At 45.9% G+C, this 21,121-nt stretch overlaps 2 protein-coding genes across 4 annotated transcripts; one reads left to right on the forward strand and one right to left on the reverse strand.

The window, feature by feature from the left end:
- Positions 1 to 322: 322 nt before the first annotated feature.
- Positions 323 to 4,556, forward strand: LOC123111688 (disease resistance protein RGA2). Its single transcript, XM_044532534.1, has 2 exons — positions 323 to 666; positions 1,464 to 4,556. The coding sequence occupies exons 1-2, from the start codon at positions 379 to 381 to the stop codon at positions 4,428 to 4,430; spliced, it is 3,255 nt and encodes a 1,084-aa protein (XP_044388469.1). The 5' UTR covers positions 323 to 378; the 3' UTR covers positions 4,431 to 4,556.
- A 1,183-nt stretch (positions 4,557 to 5,739) lies between these two features.
- Positions 5,740 to 8,525, reverse strand: LOC123111689 (GDP-fucose transporter 1). 3 transcript variants are annotated; one of them, XM_044532535.1, is made up of 2 exons: positions 8,305 to 8,525; positions 5,740 to 7,047 (listed from the first exon to the last, which is right to left on the reverse strand). In XM_044532535.1, exon 2 carries the CDS (start codon positions 7,028 to 7,030, stop codon positions 6,002 to 6,004), a length of 1,029 nt encoding a protein of 342 aa, XP_044388470.1. In that variant the 5' UTR covers positions 7,031 to 7,047; positions 8,305 to 8,525; the 3' UTR covers positions 5,740 to 6,001. The 3 variants fall into 3 exon arrangements, with proteins under 3 accessions (XP_044388470.1, XP_044388472.1, XP_044388471.1); XM_044532537.1 differs by having other exon boundaries at positions 8,301 to 8,436; XM_044532536.1 differs by having other exon boundaries at positions 8,230 to 8,379.
- Positions 8,526 to 21,121: the final 12,596 nt, after the last annotated feature.

The following is a 21,121-nucleotide window of genomic DNA, read 5'->3' on the forward strand; positions in this document are numbered from 1 at the left end:
ACCGGTGATAATGCGGCACCTTTTTGACTAGTATGGCACCGGTAACATAGTGGAAGGCCTAAGCAACCCGCGAAGAAAAAAAAACATAGCGAGCAGGATAGACAATATCACGGTAAGCTATGTGGGACGGGGGTGCCATGTCGATTGGAGGGACAAAACACGTCGTTGGCTCTTCAATTAGATTTGAAAAGAGAAAACAGCCTGTGGATCACTGAAATTTAACGACTAAACTATTTTGGCTGGAGAGACGTGCACCAAGCCTTGTTGGCAAGTCAATGGACGCAGCACAATCCCTCAACAGCAGAACACAAGGAAGTTGCGCCCGGCGGACGAGCCGACGGCAGTGGCCAACGACAATCTGACAAACGCCGTCCGGTGATGGCCGACGTGAGCCCCTCCCTGAGCCGCGCCGTGGCCACTCGGCCGCTGCGGAGGCGACGGCCGACGACTAGCACGCTCCAGCCACCGGCGGAGACGGCGACAGACAGGAAGAGCAAGGTCACCGGCGCAGAGGCGAGGGCGACGAGCCGCAAGGCCACCACGGCGTGGCTGGTGGCGTACCAGGAGGCCGCGTACGCCTGGGACGACGCGGTGGACGATCTGGAGGCTCACGTGGAGAAGGAGAAGGAGCAGCAGCCGTCGCCGGAGGAGGCTAGGAGACCATCAGTAAGTGCTTTTGGTTTTGATAGATTGCGTGTCAAGTATCTTACTCATGCAGTCGTTGAGCATGAATGGCACTTTCAAATTCATTTTTGACCTTGCGAAATCCCTGTATTTCTCCTCCATTAATTCCACACAAGGCCCATGTTCTTTTATAGTTGGATTCTCAATATCAGATATGTACATCGAACACACTTTTCATCTCTTGTCCGCATAATTCAGCATGACTGCAGGGAAAGAAAAACGCATCATGACTTCTACATGGTGGAAGCCATGCCTGTACAATGCAGTCCAAAGAGTTACTCCCTTTGTAAATAAAATATAAGTGAGTAGTGATCTAAATGCTCTTATATTTCTTCACGGAGTACATGATTGTTTCAAGTATATATAAAGTCACAAAAATTAATAGTACACTCAGTGACAGAAAGAATAAACGGACAAATCGGAAAGTGCAACTGTGCAATACTGAAAAAAAATGTAAGACACCTGCCCAAGAGTTATTATTGGAGAAATTATGCATACCCTTTGAAATACTGATGAAATCCCAAGTCTTGCTGGAACAATATGTTTTCCCAATTTGAAATATTTAGTTTAGCTTCACTTGAGATGAGTTGTCTCCAAAGTGATTTACAGCTGAATGGTATGTGAAAGTATGTCGATAAGCCTTGTCTTGTGTACTAGTATCAGCATTTTGTCTGGATTTTGTAAGCCTTTTAATATGACAGACAAGAAATTGAACCTGAATAGATCCTTGTTATTTCTTTTCTTTTCTGATCACTAACAAAAAAAATCAACCTGAACAGATTCTCCGTTGGCTCTTACGATCACCAGCTGTCCATAGGACAGAGAAGAAATTGAACGCCAATATTGAAAAGCTGGACAAGAAAGTGCGTGCGGTTTTACAGCGGGGACGGGAACAAGACCTTATACAAATGGACTGGCAGCGACACGATTGGATAAGTAAATTTTCCGGGAGCCCGTCCACTAACTCTAGTAGCCTGGGAAACCTAGAGCAGGAAAAGATGAAGTTGATTGATATTTTGACTGACAGCCAAAGCTCCAGCACTGTTGTTGCCATAGTTGGGTGCTGTGGAATTGGCAAGACTGCATTGGCACGAAAGGTATATGATGATTGCTACACGAGAAATGTTTTCAATACAACTATATGGGTAGATGGTTCCAAAGAGTCAACTGGTGCGGGGTTACTGTCCGTGGCCGCACGTGCCGCTGGTGGGAAACCTGGAACAGAAGAACAAAGTAGGGAGAAAATTATGGACATGTTGGCTGTAATGCTTGAAGGGAAGAGATTCTTACTGGTTCTTGATGATATATCCAGTCACCATAACCATGAGAGTTTCCTGGAAGACCTCTCGTTTGTAAAGCATGGAAGCCGAATTCTGATCATAACTCGAGACCAGAGTGTTGCAGCAGGAATGAATCGTAGCTACATTCATAATATGCAGGAATGGCCTTTCCAAGACTGCTGGACTCTGCTCTGTGCTAGTGCTGGCCTGGACAAGGAACATGATAAGGAGAACTTGAGGGAAATTGTGATAACAATTATCCAGAGGTGTAACAAGGTCCCACTGGCTATCAAGATTATCGGCGGTGTCCTAGCAACCAAGGACCCAACACAGGCGGAGTGGCAGCAGGTTAATGAAAGTGAACTGTGGTCCTTGGATCTGGAGGACATTCCTGGTGGGATGAAGAAACTGAGTGGGCCTGTCTACATGGCATACAGTAATTTGCCATACCGTTTGAAGCTATGTTTCCTTTACTGCCTGCAGCTCCCAGAAGGCTTTGTGATTAGCCAGCATGTTGTTACTCAGATGTGGATAGCAGAGGGCTTTATCATCGAAGAAGAAAATGACTGCGATCCTCAAGATATCGCAGACCGCTTTTACAGGGAGCTGGTACTCACAAACCTTCTGGAGCCTGAGATTGGCTCTGCTGACATGACAAGATGCACGGTACATGGCTGTGTCAGGTCTGTTTTGCAACTCTTAATTAAGCACCGGTGGTTTGGGAAGAACAAGTGGGCATCTAGTATTGAAGAAGCAGGAAATCTGACAAGGTTCAGGACAGTTATCTGCAAGAATCCCTTGGCTGACCGTGGCCTGGACAAAGTGTTTATGGGGCGGAGATATTTGAGAGTGTTGGACCTTACTGGCACCGGTATTAGGCACATTCCAGGGTCAATAGCACTTCTCCATCACCTTAGGCTCTTAAATCTTTCTCTGACTCAAATCATGGAACTTCCAGAGTCCATTGAGAGCCTCAGAAATCTGCAATTCTTGCTCCTCCGGTGTTGCAATGGGCTTCATTCTCTGCCAGAGGGAATCAGTAAGCTGCACAACTTGCAGTGCCTCGATCTTGAAGGATCAGCGCCACAGCTTGTCTTGCCAAGCTTGGTAGACTTGAAGCAGCTAACTACTCTGTGTGGTTTCATAGTGAATCATAAGGAAGTAACTGAGAAAGATGTCAGTGGGTGGCCATTGGAAGACCTGGAACATATGAATTCTTTGAGAAGCCTCCAGATACTGAAGATAGACAGAGTTGTGCAGTTTACCAGGGCACAAGAAGCTGCACTGGAGATGAAGTCTCACCTCACACAGCTTGATCTATGTGGTAGCACCAGTGATATGCATCTACACGTACCAGCGGCAGAAGCTAGAAGGCTCCATGGAGTTCTTAACAGTCTCTGCCCACCCGGATGCCTAGAGTCTCTCAAAATAGCAAGTTACCACGGGCGATTATTTCCAGATTGGTTGCCGCAGCTCCCCAGTCTCCAACGGCTGGTTCTTGCTGATTGCAAATTCTGTGAGAGCCTCCCTTGTCTCGGACAGCTACCTCAACTCAAGTTTCTCACCATAACTGGCTTTTCCAAGTTGCTCACCATTCAGCGAGGGCGGTACACAGGACCAGCATTTCTGAAGCTAGAGCATCTCCATGTAGATGACATGGACAAGTTGGAGTCATGGACAGGATTCCAAGCTGGTGACTTTCCTTCCCTGATCAAGTTTCATCTAGATAGCTGCCCCAACATAGAGTCATTCCCAGCTTGCCTTGAGTACTCCAAACAACTGACAAGCATGAAGGTTGTTGCTGCTGGTAGCCTCATAGTAATTGGCAACCTACCCATGCTCAAAGAGTTAATTGTGCAAGACAGCAAAACTCTTACTACTGTCTTCAATCTTCCATCACTTGAAGTCCTGATGGTCATTGGCTGCTCTGGGCTGCAAGATGTGAAGGGACTCAGATGTGTAAAGCACCTCCGCATAGTAGACAGAGAGCTCACAAGGCTTCCAGATTGGTTGACAGGGCACGCTTCAGTGCTACAGACGTTGACTGTATTTGGCACGGAGGAACTGCTTGGCATGTTAGTTCCCAGTGGCAAAGATTGGCCGGCCATTCGTGACATCGAAAAAGTTTATGGTAACCTGACTGATGGATCTCCATTTTTCACATACACAAAGAAGATGGGCGATTTCCAAGCATTTGGAGAGCAACGAGATCTTGTTGTCAGGTCAGTAGTTGACCATCAATTGGAGGGCTGGTCTTCACATTTCATGGCTAGGAGTTTTATCTCTCGAATCAGCATGCACAATACCATCAAATGGTATTTGATTCCTCTGCTTGCCACTGCCCTGGTGCTTTTGCTGTCCATGGTTGAGGAGATTAAAGTCATAGGAGTCTTCCTCGTCTTCTTCGCTATCATAGCATGCTTTTGGTGTCTTTACTTCTTCAGTATCTGCAAAGCTTCAAACTAAGATTGGACAAACCCATGTGGAAAGGAAAGGATCGAATATTTCAGTGGTACATATACGCATTGTAAATTTGCCTGTGTCTGCTAAGGGGTGCTGCTTGTGGGGTAATGGCTTACCATGTACTCTCTCCGTTCCAAAATAAGGGGGGGGGGGGGGGCAGTAGCCGATGTATATATCAAGCACTGACGTTTTCTGGGATATTACCCTGTGTACTGTATAGAAAATAAAAGAAGATACATGCTTTCTCTATCCAGTGATGGTGCTGCTGCATTCGACGAAAAAAAGAGAGGGGAGGAAGCTGAATCACTATTGGAAACAATATGTTGTTCCTTATAATCTACTCAAGATTTATTTTTGCACTCACAAGCTATCTGCATAATGGCAACATTGTCTGATTGTCACATGCCAAGGATGAGAGGAGAAAGAAATGCAAGTATAAAAGAGAAAGTCAATGCTTCAAGTCAGTCAAGCCTACTAGGGGGAAGAGAGACACCTAGCTACAGTCCACCATGCACCATGGACAAAGTAACCCCTCCCTCTCATGGACCAAGTGTACAGACCAGATTAGACTAAATGCTTCCAGTTATGGGTGATTCGTGCATGGCCTTGAGCCTGTTGAAGAACACTCTATGGGTACATGTACTTTAATACTCCCTCCGTTCCAAAATAATTGAAGTTCTACAATTTTTCTTAGTCAAACTTTTTTTAAGTTTGACCAAGTCTATTGAAAAATCCGCAAAGACCTACAATATCAAATATATATAATATGAAAATTCATTTCATAATGAATCTAATGAAGTAAATTTTATTTTGTAGATGTTGATAAATTTTATATAGACTTGGTAAAACTTAATGAAGTTTGACTTAGGACAATCCTAAAATTTCAATTATTTTGAAACGGAGGAAGTACATCTCTTCCATTTGAATGAACTCTCTAACCCTCAAGGGTGACCTAGTGCTACTTTTCTGTCGAGGAATGCCATAAACTCTGTGAAGGGATCCATGCTACCAAGGTTACAACATAAGCACGACTATCCGAAACATCAATTGACTCCGTCACCGGGGACATGGTCATAAGCTTGGCCTCTTCGCCTTACCTGGATTACGCCTCCCATCAAGAGTTCAGGCAAAACCATGTTAAGAAACATCGTTGCCCGACTTCCGCAAGTATACCACAGCTTGTTCCAAGGATATTGTATATGCCTCTTTAATATTTGCATGTCCCAATGCTTGCTTGCTCCAAAGCATCTGGACGCAAATTCCCTTTCTTTGTTGTTTTTTGTTACCACAAAAGGCACCAATGGCCAATATATAATTATCAAGAATAATATGAGATATCCATATAGGTATTGTATTACAAGTTTACAACGTGCATCACTCCTACCATAAAACAGTAATTTAATCTAGTTTTCTTCCAGTAGAAATGAGTAACACAGAGAGAAAGGGCCTTCTAGTTGTAAAGGAAATATTGTGTACTACCACTGGCACTGCCTATTGTATGGTTCTGTTGCAAAGGGCCTATTAAGCAAAATTAAAGGACAAACCTGTCGACCTAAAGCTAAGAATGGCACTCTTCATGCACTAGGCACTCCAGATGAAATAAGCTTCTGTTTCTCCTCATCATACTCAGCACCGTCACTTTCATCCTTAAGTTGCTCCGATGCCGTTTCACGCTGAGCTGATGCAATATTTCCTTTTGCAGTAACTGATTGCTGATAGAGTACTCCACCAGCAAGAGTGAATAGCAGGCTAACCAAACCAAATGCACTGGCGTGCTTGTCCCAGATCGTCACATTGATTGCCACTGTGAGGAACTTGTTCACAACCCCAGTCACCGTGAATGCCGTGGCTGAGATTGCTTTCCTAGCCGCAAAGCCAAAGAAGCTGATGAGTAACCCAAACAAGCATGACAATGCCACCGCGACAAAGGCATCGAGCTGGAACCAACCCTCAACACGTGATTCGACTGCTGAGAAGACCGACTTGTGCTCCCCTGTCAAAAACCAAAAGATGGGGGATATCATCAAGGAAAGAAGGTTGTTATACAGCACAAAACCCCATGTGTTTAGACCCAGATTCGTCACAATATGCTTGATGTACACCATCTCAGCTGTTATTGTCACCAGATAGGCAAGCGCCCAAGAGTATGCTGTGAGGCTGAATGCAGAATCTGTAATCACATAGCCAACCGCTCCTCCCAATATGATAACAAGGGATGAAAATGTGAGCTTGGAAGGGCATGGTTGCTTCCGGAAGGTTGTGTCAGCAATAGCAACCAAAAGCGGAGTCAAGGATCTGAAAACTATGAACGTGTCCACATTGGCATGAACAAGGAGGTTTGTGTTTGTAAATATGGCGAGGTAGAAGACAATAGCAGCCGGTGCAAATTTCTTGGCAGTCTCCAGGTTGAAGGGGTCATGGCAGAGAAAACCTAGCTTTCCAAGGGCCCAAACACCAGCAGCAGATGTCAAGTACTGTAGCGTTGTCAGGAGGCCAGGGTAATTGAACTTTGTGACGGCATACTTGTTAATGATCGCCAGCAAGCTCGAGCACAAGGCATAGCCTATCACAAGGCTGCTGGTTGCATAGTGTTGCTTCGCCATGAGACCAGATTATTCACCTGAAATTGGTTCAGTAATAACACACATGAGAGACCAAACCATACACATATTATTCTAATGGAACTGCAAGATATCGCAAGTATTCTTCAACTTATTTTGCCTCTAAGATAACTAGATAGATATTTGACATGACTCATAGTATATTTTTATCAGATGTCCCCAAAGGGACTCTTAATGACGCATAATTACACACAAGTATGCACTTGTTAATTAGTACTACCTGGCCACCAAATATAACTAAGATGGCAGATGCCCACATCAACAACATGAAGCGTTAGAAAAATCAACAGGCAGCAAGAGCTTAAGGCGCTTAGCATGATCTTAGACAATTAATCTATGATTTTCTGCTCTAATGTCTTGGCTGTCCTGGCTTATGATCACATTTGTCAGCAGATTAAAGCAATGCAGTGTGTTTCACTTGTCAATGAATCATGAGAGTATAGCTAGAAAGCACCAAGGCACCAAAGCTGAAGTGGTGCTCTGCTCACCAAAGTCTGATCCGGACCAACAGAATATTTCAGTTGAGGACAACTGAATCAACACACATATAGTATGAGATCATAAGCGTCTCTGCACAGCCATGCCCCACCATATGCCTATGTATCCCAATTAATGGGCTAGGCAGTAATTACTGCAGAATCAGCTTGACACTAATTACTGCAAAAGCCGTGCTACTGGTACTGACTACTGAGTACTACTACTAGTACTAGAACTGCAAGAAGCTCCTAAGATGAGGCACCCTAAGTTTCCGACGAAGAGAGCAAAAGGGCAAACAGCACAAAACAGCTCATTCGTTTTGGGGGGATCTGCCACACGATCTCTGCCTCTCTGGTTGGCTGCACAAACAAATAACAAAAGGAATGAAGACAAGAAACCATCAGCTTCCGTCCTCCGCGTCGCGCCCTAACCAGGATTCTGGGGGGCAACCGCGCTAAGATCACACAGGCAAATGAGTCATAAGTAGTAACAGTAACCCCAAGATTTTTCTTTTCTCTTGGCTTTTCTTTCTTTTTGCGAGGTCTTGGCTTTTCAGTTGAGCCAAGAATCTATTCACCACATCAAGGGCGAGCGATTCCGGCCCCCGATCTTATCTCACGGCCAACGGGCCAAGTTCCCCAAGATTTCTCGGATGCGGATTAGCAACAACAGGAAGAGAACGGGTGTTAACGGAGAACACTTTCCAGATCAGAAATCCAACCCAAGAAGGAAGCGAGCCACACAGCGGAGCAGGAAGAGGGGAAGATGGGCGTACGTACGGGGAGAGGTCAGGACGCGCGGCAGCATCCACCCTTGCCTCCGGCTCCGGGCTTGTGCAAAGCCCGCAATGCGACGCGCGTGTGTGGTGTCTGTGTGTCGATGTGTGTGGCCGAGAGGGATTTATACGTCAGGGGAAGAGGAAGCGGAAGGAAGGATGAGATTTCTTTTTCGCAGAAAACAAAGCATTTAACGCAGCACAGAGGTCCGTCCCCGTCGTGGAGACTCGAGACAAAACGATTCCGTCAAGACGAGGAAAAAATGCACGAAACAGACTGATGCGGGGTACGGGAGTACTGCTTCCTCGACCATCCATTCCCTTGTCTTTTCAGGCCTTTTTTTCGTGGGATATGAATGTTATATGAATGAAAAATCATAAGAAATGAGATGACATGCATCTCAATCTCTACTCCTAATTAGTATAACGCCTGTGCGTTGCCACGGGCTCTTTAAAATTTATTATCAGTATCTTTCATTTATCATCCCCTCATATTGGGTGATTATGGGGTGCTCTAATTAGAAACACAACAATTAAATATTAGGAAATTTCACCGAACGAACAACAACGAATAATACGATATCTATCAAACAAATAAAATGAGGTCATATTTTTGGTCCGTCATGCACTTCTGTTGAAAAGTGCCTATCCCTTTTAGAATCAACTCACTGTTTGCTCGCACGCAAAAAAATACATCTCTAAAGTGGGGAACCGATCGGTGCCAAAAAGAACTCAAACTCCTATCCAATCTCGACTTCGTGCTCTTCCACTTCCATTGATAAAGATGGGACGTCAAGGGTTTCATCATGATGACCTCGAGCAGTCGCCGACATCCCTCCCCACATCTACCCCTACCCCCTGCTGCCGCTTGCACTGTCCTTGCTCCTCGAGGGAGCTAGGGACACAATGTTCTCTAGGATGGGCATGACCAGATCCACGAGGAGGCCACATTCTTCCATGGGAACCCAATCAAGCACACCACCCTCCGCAACCATCCAATCTTGGCCTAACAAAGTCAAGACCCGCCATCGATCCACAAATTAGGCTTGTCGCATTCAGGTTCACTGCAAGTCTGTGACGAGTCTGTAGTCGACATCTTGACTTTGGCTATCCCCACGGAAGAATCATCGGATCCTGCTTACTTTTACCATCACTTCGTCTCTTCCCACGGCAGCGACACCACCCAGCCAATCACCACCACCGTCCTCTCTAGGATGGCGGCGGCGGCGTCTGCGGTTGCGCCTCGTCCGCAGCCGTGCTGGTGGTGGTCGATGCGAGAGCCGGATGGCGTCGGCCAGAATCAGGCAGGGGCGACAAAGATTTAGAGGAGAGAAAGAATGGAGGCGATGAGCGATGGGAGGAAGGGCCACCGGTGATTGGGGTGGCCTCAGATCCGCCCTCCGTGGCCGCCTATTTCATGGGACGAACATCCGTGCTCACCGTCGGGCTCGCCTTCGGCCGCTGCCTCGCCGACATTCACGACGTAGAGCCCCTTCCTCCGATCCCATTTGACAGGGAGGCAGCGTCATCCTTCATCGTAAAGAACGAGTCCACACTGAGATCCCAACCAGATCGTGATTGCGCCTCCCCAAACCGCAGCGGCACATCCCACTCCATCAACGACCAACCTATATGAGGCGGAGGGTCAGTGTAGGACGCGAGCGCCGTCACCATGGACGTGGGGGACGCCGTAGGTGGGAAGGAGGCGGCGACGGCGTCTGTGTTAGGAAGATCGCACGACGGTGGCGGCGTTTACTCGAGGGGGTCGAGAGGAGCTGCGTTTGGTGCCGGGTGGGTTCTTTGGTGCGTGCGTGGGGCTGGAGATTGTGATAGGTGATCAGGTGAGGGCGTGCCATACCTGGATCGATAGCCTTACCATACCTGGTGATAATTTAAATTTATTACCATATTCGATATTTCCCGAGTTATGGCCTTACATACCTGGATTGATAGCCTTTGGGGTAATTTAAATTTATTACCATATAATTACCATATTCAAAATTTCCTGAGTTATGACCTTACCATACCAGGATTGATTTATTACTATACGTGGATTAATTATGATTTATTACTATATGATTTATTACTATACGTGGATAGCCTTACCATACCTAGTGGTAATTTAAATTTATTACCATATTCGATATTTCCCGAGTTATGGCCTTACCATACCTGGATTGATAGCCTTTGGGGTAATTTAAATTTATTACCATATTCGATATTTCCCGATTTATGGCCTTACCATACCTGGATTGATAGCCTTTGGGGTAATTTAAATTTATTACCATATTCAAAATTTCATGAGTTATGACCTTACCATACCTGGATTGATTTATTACTATACGTGGATTAATTATGATTTATTACTATATGATTTATTACTATACATGGATAGCCTTACCATACCTGGTGGTAATTTAAATTTATTACCATATTCGATATTTCCCGAGTTATGGCCTTACCATATCTGGATTGATAGCCTTTGGGGTAATTTAAATTTATTACCATATAATTGCCATATTCAAAATTTCCTGAGTTATGACCTTACCATACCTGGATTGATTTATTACTATGCGTGGATTAATTATGATTGATTACCATAAATACGTTGGGTATTGCCGGTCAGACGAGAAAAGAGAAAAACCGGTGGGAGGGGCTGGTGGGAGGTGGGACGAAGAAAAACCGGTTGAAAATAAACCGGTTGAAAATAAACCGGTTGAAAATAAACCGGTTGAAAGTGGGGGGGACTATTCAACCAATTCGTCCATTAGGAGTAGAGATGGACGAATTGGTTGAATAGTCCCCCCACTTTCAACCGGTTTATTTTCAACCGATTTTTTTTCAACCGGTTTTTCTTCGTCCCACCTCCCACCACCCCCTCCCACCGGTTTTTCTCTTTCTCGTCTGGCCGACAATACCCAACGTATTTATGGTAATCAATCACAATTAATCCACGTATGGTAAGGCTATAAACTTAGAAATCTCAAATATGATAATTATAGTAATAAATCAATCCATGTATGGTAAGGCTATAACTAAGGAAATTTCGAATATGGTAATTATCACCAGAATCAAAGCTTTCCAAAAAAGTTCTTCTTGCCATACCCTTCAATCGCGCCCTGCTCCATTCCGATCTCCTTACCTCAATCGCTCCAGCTGATTTACTCTTTCCAAACCTAATCCCTGCCTGATCTAGATAAAGAGGCTCTCTCCTGCCCGTCTCATCCCTCCCTTGTGCCAACCATGGAAGAGAGGAGGGAGAGCACAGAGGAGCGCGCCGGCGATGCGCCGATGCTCGCTGGTTGAGGCATGGTCGGCGTGTGAGTCAAGAGGATCCCTGCATCTGTGGTGGTAGGTGGTCCAAGGAAGAGTAGTCGAACATGAAAGCGATGGGAGGGACAACACCCTGCTGCCGGGCTCGTCCGCCTCTTCGTGGCCGACGACCGCGTTGGATGTGGCCGAGGGCGGCGATGATGGAGGGAGCCGCTGGCGCTGGCCAGGCTCCCGACCGAGTCGCCGCTCCTCAGTGCCAGCCCTTTTCGCCGCGCCGGATCGCTCGTCATCTTGGGGACCCCGAAGGGATGCCGCCGGTGTGGGAGGCGCCCACGACAGTGCGGGCTGGGGACCGAGCGGCGGGGGACGTTACGGGTTCCGTTCTAGGGCTAGGTCGGGAAGTCTATCGTGTTTGTCGGAAAATCTTGTGATCAATGGGTTTACTAAATTAATTTTGGGTCTATATTAAGGGGCACCGTCTATTCTTGTCATTCGAATTTGCATTCTTGCATCAGAAGTTCAAGAGAACTATCATGAATAGCACAATGCCTTTCAGTTTGTAGACTGATAACTGTAATAATATAACTAGAGTGCATTTCCTATCAGATAAATAAACTGAACATCACATCTTTTGATTTCTGTTTGGCCTCCTGGGAACGTAGACTAATTTAACACGTCATTTTTCGGTTTATTGTTCAAAATTGTTTCACTTCACATGATCGTGAACATACATGATGTGTATGTATTTTTTAATTTTGTGTCTGGTGACCTCAATTTTTATGCCTTCTACAGGTGAGTTGCTAACAAAATTCTAAATGTACATGCTCCAGGTAAATTTCTGGACATATATATTATATCTATATGTCCTTTCTACGAGGACATAAAATGCATCCCTATTTTCTATCTACCATTTTGTAACCCTTTGCAGAATGGTCTGGGGAGGTTCGCAACATTGTCTACTCATCTGATCGGAAATCTGTATATGTTGTCGATCGTGTGACTCTATGGAACTGATGGGGAGGTACCCTTCTTTGCCTGGGAGTTATATTTGGTTTAGTTCGCTGAATCTGGTTTGGGTTTGCACTAATCTTGCGTACTAAGTTTTTAGTGTATAATCTGTTTGTAGGTCCCACTATTTGATTAGTGGACGCAACTGATGGGGGCATGGAGATGATGGCAAGGCATCACACTGTGGTGGTGGCGAGGGGGCCATCGATGAAGGCTGCGATGACAGGGGCTGCCTACAAAAGCGGTGCATGGATGGGGGAGGTGAAGTGGCGAGGGCTGGGAAGGTGGAGAACGACAATCGGGGGAGATGGAGTGGTGGCAAGATTGGACGAGCTCACCTCTGGAGTGTGTGGGCAAGATTTCCTTTTCGGGTCGGCCGGCTTTTTTTAAAGCATGTGCATGCATGAGTTGGGGCTTATTTCCAGCGGTGAACATGCATGGGTAAAACCGTTTTCTTTTGCGAAAGGGGAGGGGAGACAAAACGGAGGTGGGAGAAATAGCATGCGAAGTACTCGGACATCCATGATGGTGCAAGTGTCGCTTTTTTCGGGAAACTTACTAAGGACATAGAGTTTCAGCTGTTTATAAGGAATGTATTTGGCCCTTCTTAGAAGGGAAACTAGCTTGCAAACTTTATGGTCCAACTATCATTGAAATACCAACTGATATGTTACGAAATCTTCAACTTATATTCTTTAGGAACTTCATTTAAGTTGTACTGACCTCATGAGATTCCAATCTATGTTTCATAGTTTATACTCCTCACTATCATAAATTCATAGACTCAAAAGTTTGTTGTATATGTTTATTACTCGAGCATTGCAATACACTGCACTCGGATGATTTTGTCCACAGAAAATTTGAAGCTCCATGATTCGGCAAGAGGATTTGTGCAAGAAATCATGTACATCTTAAAGTTTTGCATCTCAAATTTGGTACCTATGTTAAACAGGAGGAAGCCTAGAATTCGCTTCACAGACGGAACTCGTCAATATAGAAGAGTAACACCTAGATAGAATCAAATCTGGTCAGAGAAGCCAATTGTGCCTTCTTCTTGAGTGCCAAATGTAGATGACTAATGCTGATGATACCACTCGCTTCCTTGTTTTTAAATATCACATGTGCAACACAATGATGCAAAGCGAATTTCATGGAGGGGGGGATAAGACGTATTTGTGTGGTTGAAGGAGCACATGTAAGTACATATTTTGGTGAGGGTGGAAATTGAAATGCATGCTTGGAGAAACATAGTCATAAGCATGTGATGTACAAACTCCATATAATGATATTATGATATGTGTTTTCATAGATAATTTTATTTTTCAGGGCAACGCACGGTCATTCAACTAGATTTAGCTTCCTTGGATTAGGAATAGATCTAGAAGAAGGTGACGTGGTAGGGTTTTTTTGTACCGTCCGAGACAACGAAACAATGACATGGAAGCTACATGCAAAATTAAGGGGCAATAGATTGAGAGGGTGAATGATGTATGGACAGAGAAGGTGATGAACGGCAAGTTTAATGGGAAAGGGCGGCTAGAGGGGTGTGTCATGTTTGTAAGAATAGAGAGAAGAATATGCTTGCATTTGTGTTGTGGTTGAACATTGCGTGCAATATGCTTGTTTCTGGGGAGGAAAATGAGCATTGTTTACACAATTTCATTTGTTGGCCCGTGGCAACGCACGGGCATTCTACTAGTATTTATAGAGAAAGAAATGTTATTTGATGTGTTAGACTTCATATTGTAGCCTTATTGTGTAATCACTACTAGAAAAAGGCCTACTAGTGGCGCACCAATTTTGCCTAATGACGTACTACTGGTGCGCCATTAGTATCTGGTACGTGCGCCATTAGTATAGACCAACATGCGCCATTAGTGTGCCTCCCAGGGGGTCATATTTACCCATGTGCTTTGTAATACTAATGTCGTACTATGGGGTGATGCGACATTAGTATCCTTTGGCATACTAATGGCGCACTGCGGGGTGATGCGTCATTAGTATCCTTTGGCATACTAATGGCGTACTTTGAGGTGATGCGTCATTAGTATAAATATTAGGGTTTTTTTACTTTTCTGATTTTTGCACAGGTTACAAAATATATTATTGGACAGAATATAGACAACACCACACAGCAACAGCAAATTCATCGAATACAATAGAAGATTAGTCTCCGAATACAATTCATCATATTAGTCTCCGAATTCAAAAGATCGAACAAAGATAGAACATTACAAGTCTCGAGACCGCGAGTAGCGAGTTTGTCTTCACATTACAAGTCGATATCGATCATCTAAACTACCATCACATAGAAGAGAGCTGTGGTCATCACGATGAGCATCATCGCGATGAAACTGGTCTTCATCCGGTTCCTCCAACGCTCCCTCCTCTCTCCCGCTAGATAGTGGGCGTATCTAGATTCTGCCTCCGCCCTAGTGGTGTACCCTTTGTAACTGTTATCGCTAAAACGGTGAACCTGTCTCCGACACTCCTTCCAGTCGTCGTAGACTCCGGGAACCTTACCCTTGTACACGACATACGACGGCATCTCTATGCACAAGCCAAACAACAAACAATACATAAGCAATATATAAGTATGCAACAAAAGGATCGGAAGAGAAAAGCAAGACATTAATAGCACGATTCATGGTTCTACTAATAAATAGCATCGATTACATCTAAGTTGAACGACTGTCCAAACCAAAGAGACATACAAGTTCATTAAAGTTTAATTACAACATGAGCTAATCGATGTTTCAGAACTACACATAGCATCACTACTTTCGACTCGACTCATGGGACCGGAGCGTGGATGAAGTCGCCGTCTTTCGTGATGGTCATGAAGTCGCGGGTGTTGTCAGCCTGCATTTGTAGCGTTGTGTCTATCTCACTGTTGGACGGTTGGTATATGAGGTAGAACTGCCCCGAGGTACGAAGGACATCTTGATGGATGATTTCTGCAAACTCCAACTGGATGCGAAAGAATTCTTGTTGAAGGTCCGCGTCCTGGATTGCCGCCAAGTTTGCGGCCCAATCTTTGACATTATTTGGTAGCAGAAGGTGATTATGGTCCCGTACAACGCCCGCATGTGATGGAGGGCGTAGTAGGCATCCTTTTGACCGTCAGGCGGCTGCTTGACGTAGGGGAACGTCGTATTATGGGTGAACACGTGCCTGCCGTACCTACGAACTGGCCTTTTAAAGGTGCCTCCAGATGTGGCGTAGCCGGGGAGAGCATCATCAAGAACTTTCTTAATATTTGTGTAGTCTATCTTGGAGTCACGGTCCGGGTCGAAATATGTGGCCATGGAATATTTCGGGCTTAAGAGGATGAGTGTGCAATGTGTGTCACTGCACAGAACACGGAATGTTAAAAAAAAGAACGATCAAAATCTAAGAAATCATATTTTACGGGGCGGTGAGGGGATGACTTACTCGGGAAAGTAAGGCACGAGGAAGTTATCCTTATCTGGGTTTGCCAGAATTACGCCTTCGAGGTGTGAACTCGCGACGTGCCGGTCCCCAGCGTTGCCCAAGATCTTGGCACACATGTAGAAGGGGTCGACTATCATGATGTCTGGGGTCTTGTCTCGAATGATCCGCATCTCCATACTCAGCGAAAACAGCCGAACGAAGGTGTAGTGCAGCGGATGAAGGTTAAACATAGCAAAGATGTCATCAAACCGCAGGACGATCGTACCCTCGATGGCGCCATCCACAAAGCCATTGCCCTCTGGCATCTTCGCCACGAAAACCGGGTATGCCACATCATTCTGGGAGAGACGCCGCTTCTCCAAAGAAAGAACACTGTCATGCAGACTCCGCATAGCACCAGTTGCAGCATTGAGCATATTTGTCGGTAGCATCGCCCTACCCGCCACATGCACCCTCCTCGAGATATCCTTAGGTGAAGGTGGCCGTCCTGAGCACGGATCGTACTCGGTGCCGGCTGGCTCGCACCAGCGCCCTTGTTAGTCTTTTGTTTCCATCCCTTCTTCTTGATCTGCTGTAATGGGACCGAGTTCTGCTCACAGACCGCCTTCTTGAGCGTGTTGGGGCTGATAATATTTCGCACCTCAGCTATCTGAGGCTCGATGAAGGCGGCAGCTGGAGGCGTCTCCTGAGAACTGAACGCCAGACGACGCATGTTGCAATTGGGTTTCTCCGCCGTAACAGCTAGATCACGGTCGTCTTGGTTGGGTTCTTGAGAAGGAGGCCCGTAGAACTCGTCACCGTACCCATGTTCGGCAAAGTACTTATCGACGTTGGTAAATGTACCATTGTCGTCGTCCGGATCCTGTGCCATATGCATGTCCGGATCCTGTGCCATAGGGATGCCCGGCATGTCTGGTAGTGGTGCGGCCTTCTTGCCATGGCTTGGCGCCGGCACGACTGGTGGTCTTGTCTGTGGGGTGGTGTCCCCGCCCCCGAATGAATCTGGCTCTTCGGCCAAAGCAGGGGCCAGCTTACGCAGGCGCTGAGGGTCATCACATCGTCTTTGTCGGCCCCAGCGGGTCGAATCAGAGGTAACACCTCGTCGCGGCCTGGCAGCACCCGAACCAGTTCAACCCTATACAAGGTGGGTGGCATCGGATTACTGTGGAACACGCGGTTGCTCGGTTGAACGATTCTGCCCTTGGCGACATTGACCAACTCGCCGCCTATGAAGTGCAGGAGAGTGCAAGGAACGTCGGCGGCGCCCTGCAAAAACATGTAGGGCGTCAGGGATGCCCAGTCAAAGGCAAGGAGATGAAGTCATCGGCCGAGAGGCTTAGTTATCGTGATGCCGTCGAGCTCGGCTAATGTCGAGGCACCGCCAATGGCGGGCGTGCAACTGACGGAGGAGCCGCTTGCTGGCAAGGTGCCGGCCGGCATACACCTGGTGTATTAAGCTCCAATGCCCGTGCCGGCGCCGGAGACACGAATACTGCCTCCGTCGGAGACACCAATGGCGCCGCCTGCGTGTTGTGCGAGTTGCTGGCCGTGAAGCTGGGAACCAGGGGAGGCCCCTGTTGGCCGCCCGCAATCCACGTCGTCAGCCCATGAATCAACGTAGGCACCATTTCAGTGAGCGTCGTTCCCAGTTGTTGTTGCACTTGCTCTTGGACAATCTTCGGAATCCGCGCCACTTGTGCCTTGAGTGCTTCAACCTCGCGCGACTGGCTTTCCGAACTGGTCTTTTTCTCCTTTCGCCCACCAGCAGTATAGTATGACGACCATTTTGTGGACAAGCCTTTGCCGGCCACACGACCAGCTGACGACGGCTTACTGAGCTTATCCTTATTTTTCATTATGTTCAACACCCTATTTAAAGGGGTGTCGAAAGGGGAGCTCTGAGATGACCCCGCGCTACTGCTTTCAGTGTCCCGCGGAAGGAACGTGAACCATTTAGAAATATTGGGGATTAATTAGAATGCAACCATATGGAGCTAATTACGCGGGGGTGTATTCCTTACCAGAACAAGCTCAAGCGCCCTGGTCTTCAGATCCGTGGTAAGCTCCTTTGTTACGGGGTCCTCCTTGTACCGGGCCCTGAGAAAGTTCCTGGTCTGCTTGTCACAGTATTTCTCGAAGCGGGGCGGTAGGCCTTGCTCGGCATGCTCCGCGTCCTCCTTGTCCCATATAGGCTCCGCCACTCTATAACCGCCGGGACCGAGTTGGTGGACCCCTAAGTTCAACTGCCGCATTCTTTCCCCCACTGACTTGATTCGGAGGTTGCGCTGCTCTCGCACTTGATCTTGAACTCCTTGTAGTCATCTTCATTGATCAAAGGATATTTCGCCTTGATCTTCTCATAACTATCACCTTTTTCAATCATTGCCTTCACCGTGCTTCTCCAAGTAGACAGGGCCGTGCTCATCCTCGTGAGGGCGGCACTGTTCACTTTATTCCCTGATAGGCGTGTGTTTGCAAAGTCAGCGGGGAACTTGTATCATTCGTGCAGCTTCGTGAAGAGGAGGCTACGCAAATTCCCTCGGTCCTTATGCCTTAGGTTCTCGGTGTTGATCGAGACGGTGCTCCGGAGAATGCACCCGAGCTGAACCGAGTACCCCTTGACTACTTCTTTGGGCGCCGTTGGATGCCCGTCGGAGTTCACTTCAGTAAATTCCTCCTTGACGGTGCCGAGCACGCTCGGGAGCCGGTCCTTTCGTTGCCTCTTCGGTTGGCTGCCATCTATGCGTGCGCCGCCATCATCAGTGGTGGCATCCTCGGCAGCACCATCAGTGGTTTCATCCCCGACGCCACTAGGGTTTGTGTAGTCAGGATCGGTGTCTTCCGCAGTGTCCTCATAGCGGTGAGGTTCTTCCTCCATCTCCTGGGACAGCTCCCAGAATTGCTTGCTGCCCGAACCGCCGGCCTCATTGTTGTGGGCCATGTTTCGCTCTAAATAGGAAAAAAGTTTGGTCAAAAAGTTGGTTATTGTCAAGGAACAAGATCATGGTCTCATCATTTAGGGTTTGTCGACACCGAGGCATCCTAAAGGCTAAGCTTTTATCATTTAGGGTCTGTCAACGCCGAGGCACCCTAAAAGCCTAAGCGTACATCATTTAGGTTCTCATCGACACCGAGGCACCCTAAAAGCCAAGGTTTTATCATTTAGGGTTTGTCGACGCCCAGGCACCCTAAATGCTAAGTTAAGTTTTCATCATTTAGGGTTTATCGATGCCGAGGCACCCTAGGTTGGGCCTAATCACTTGGCACTAATCACTTGGCTCTATTGCCACCTATGTTGGGTTTATCATCTAGGGTTTATCGATGCTAAGGAGAATTCTAAGTTGGGCCTAATCACTTGGCTCTATTGCCACCTATGGTTTAATGTAGCAAGAATAAAGGGGTAGTTGATCCTACTTAATTAAGTACTAAGATACCCCGGCCCATGCATTAGTTGCAAGTACCCCATATGTCCTATTTTTAGCAAAGTCATGCTAAAATTCACGGAAAATTTTAGCATGACCTTTGCTGAAAATAGGACATATGGAGTACCCGAATTTGCCAGAACGGAAGTTAATCGACATTCCGGCAAACTCAAGGGCCTCTCGGGGTACAGCAGCAGCATCACAAGTTGACAAAATTCCCAAGTAGTACAGTAGCAGCATCACAAGTAGTACCAATGAACATATAGTCCTGCAAGTTGAAAAAGCTGAAGTTCTCAGCATGAAGAATCACACAACACAGCACCTACATTATGATGATACATTTGGAGATTGCACATACAATTTTCACATAAGCATAATTGTTCTAGAGATTGCACATACAGTTTTTGACAGCACAGCACCTATGAATGCCTATCTTTCTGGTTTTCCAATTCCTTGTCAGCACAGCACAACACAATAATTACAGCACAACACAATACATATAGTTTTTGACAGCACAACACCTATGACAGCACATCACAACATACAGGGAAAGGAGAAATGCTTGTTGTAAATAATTACTTAAAGTAAACACTTTTTTATCTTAGCTTACTTACAACAAAATGCCTATCTTTCTGGTTTTCCAATTCCTTTTGTTTCATTTCCAACATTGCTCTATTTGTAATTAATAGCACTGTTCAAGAAATCTGTATATGCAATCTACAGAGATACTGTTGGCCATTGACCTGCTGGTATACAAAATTGAATATGCTACTCTAGTTCCTGGAGTTGGTTACTTAATTCTGTCTATTCCCATTGGTTTGGCTGACCTTTGGGTAATAGCTACTTATACTTGTTGTTACAGGTTACTGCTGTTATATATACTTACAGCAGCACTGCTAATGATACTAGCCCATGTGCTTGTGGGTGTGGTGTCCTATTTGCAGAAAGTTACCATGTGTAAGTGGAGTGCAGTGTTCTGCAGAAGCAGATGTTCAGTTGGGTGCTACCCTGTCTATTTCTTCTATGCTATCCTTATACTATGCTTAAGAACAGATGCTACTTGTCTTGGCTATATACAGCAAATTGACCTGGTTGTGTTCTATGCTATTATGATACTTGTCTTCTATGCTAACCTTATACTCTGCAAATTGACATGGTTGAGTAATACTAGAATTATTTCGCAAAGAAAAGAAAAGAAAAAGGTTATGTGGTGTCCTATCTCAGTTTTAAATGCTTAAATCACAAACTCCTTTAGTTTACATCTCAGTTTTAGCAAACACTACAGTTTTAGTGAAGGTGTCATAACTGAATAACAGGCACTATAGTTTCTCTACAGTATTGGAACACTGAACATTTTCAGTTAACTGTAGAAAGAAAAACTGTTTCATCCAAGGACTGAACAAATCGACATGGCACCTACTATTTTCATCCAACTACTTTAAAAAAATGATATAATCAACACTAGATATAATCGACGCGGTAGAGCATTTCTCCTAGATATAATCAACACTAGAGCCACCTCTCTTACATCTACAGATATTTTGCACATTTTGTCGGCACAAATACCATCAGATAATATGCAGGGACTTGTTAGAATCCCATTAGCACTCAAAGCAAGAATCACGCACTACACTTCATTGCTTGAGTTGCATGGAATGTATAGCAAATTTCAGTAGTTGAAGA

The sequence above is a fragment of the Triticum aestivum genome, chromosome 5B (assembly GCF_018294505.1).
Source record: "Triticum aestivum cultivar Chinese Spring chromosome 5B, IWGSC CS RefSeq v2.1, whole genome shotgun sequence".
In the NCBI taxonomy this organism is placed as follows: domain Eukaryota; kingdom Viridiplantae; phylum Streptophyta; class Magnoliopsida; order Poales; family Poaceae; genus Triticum; species Triticum aestivum.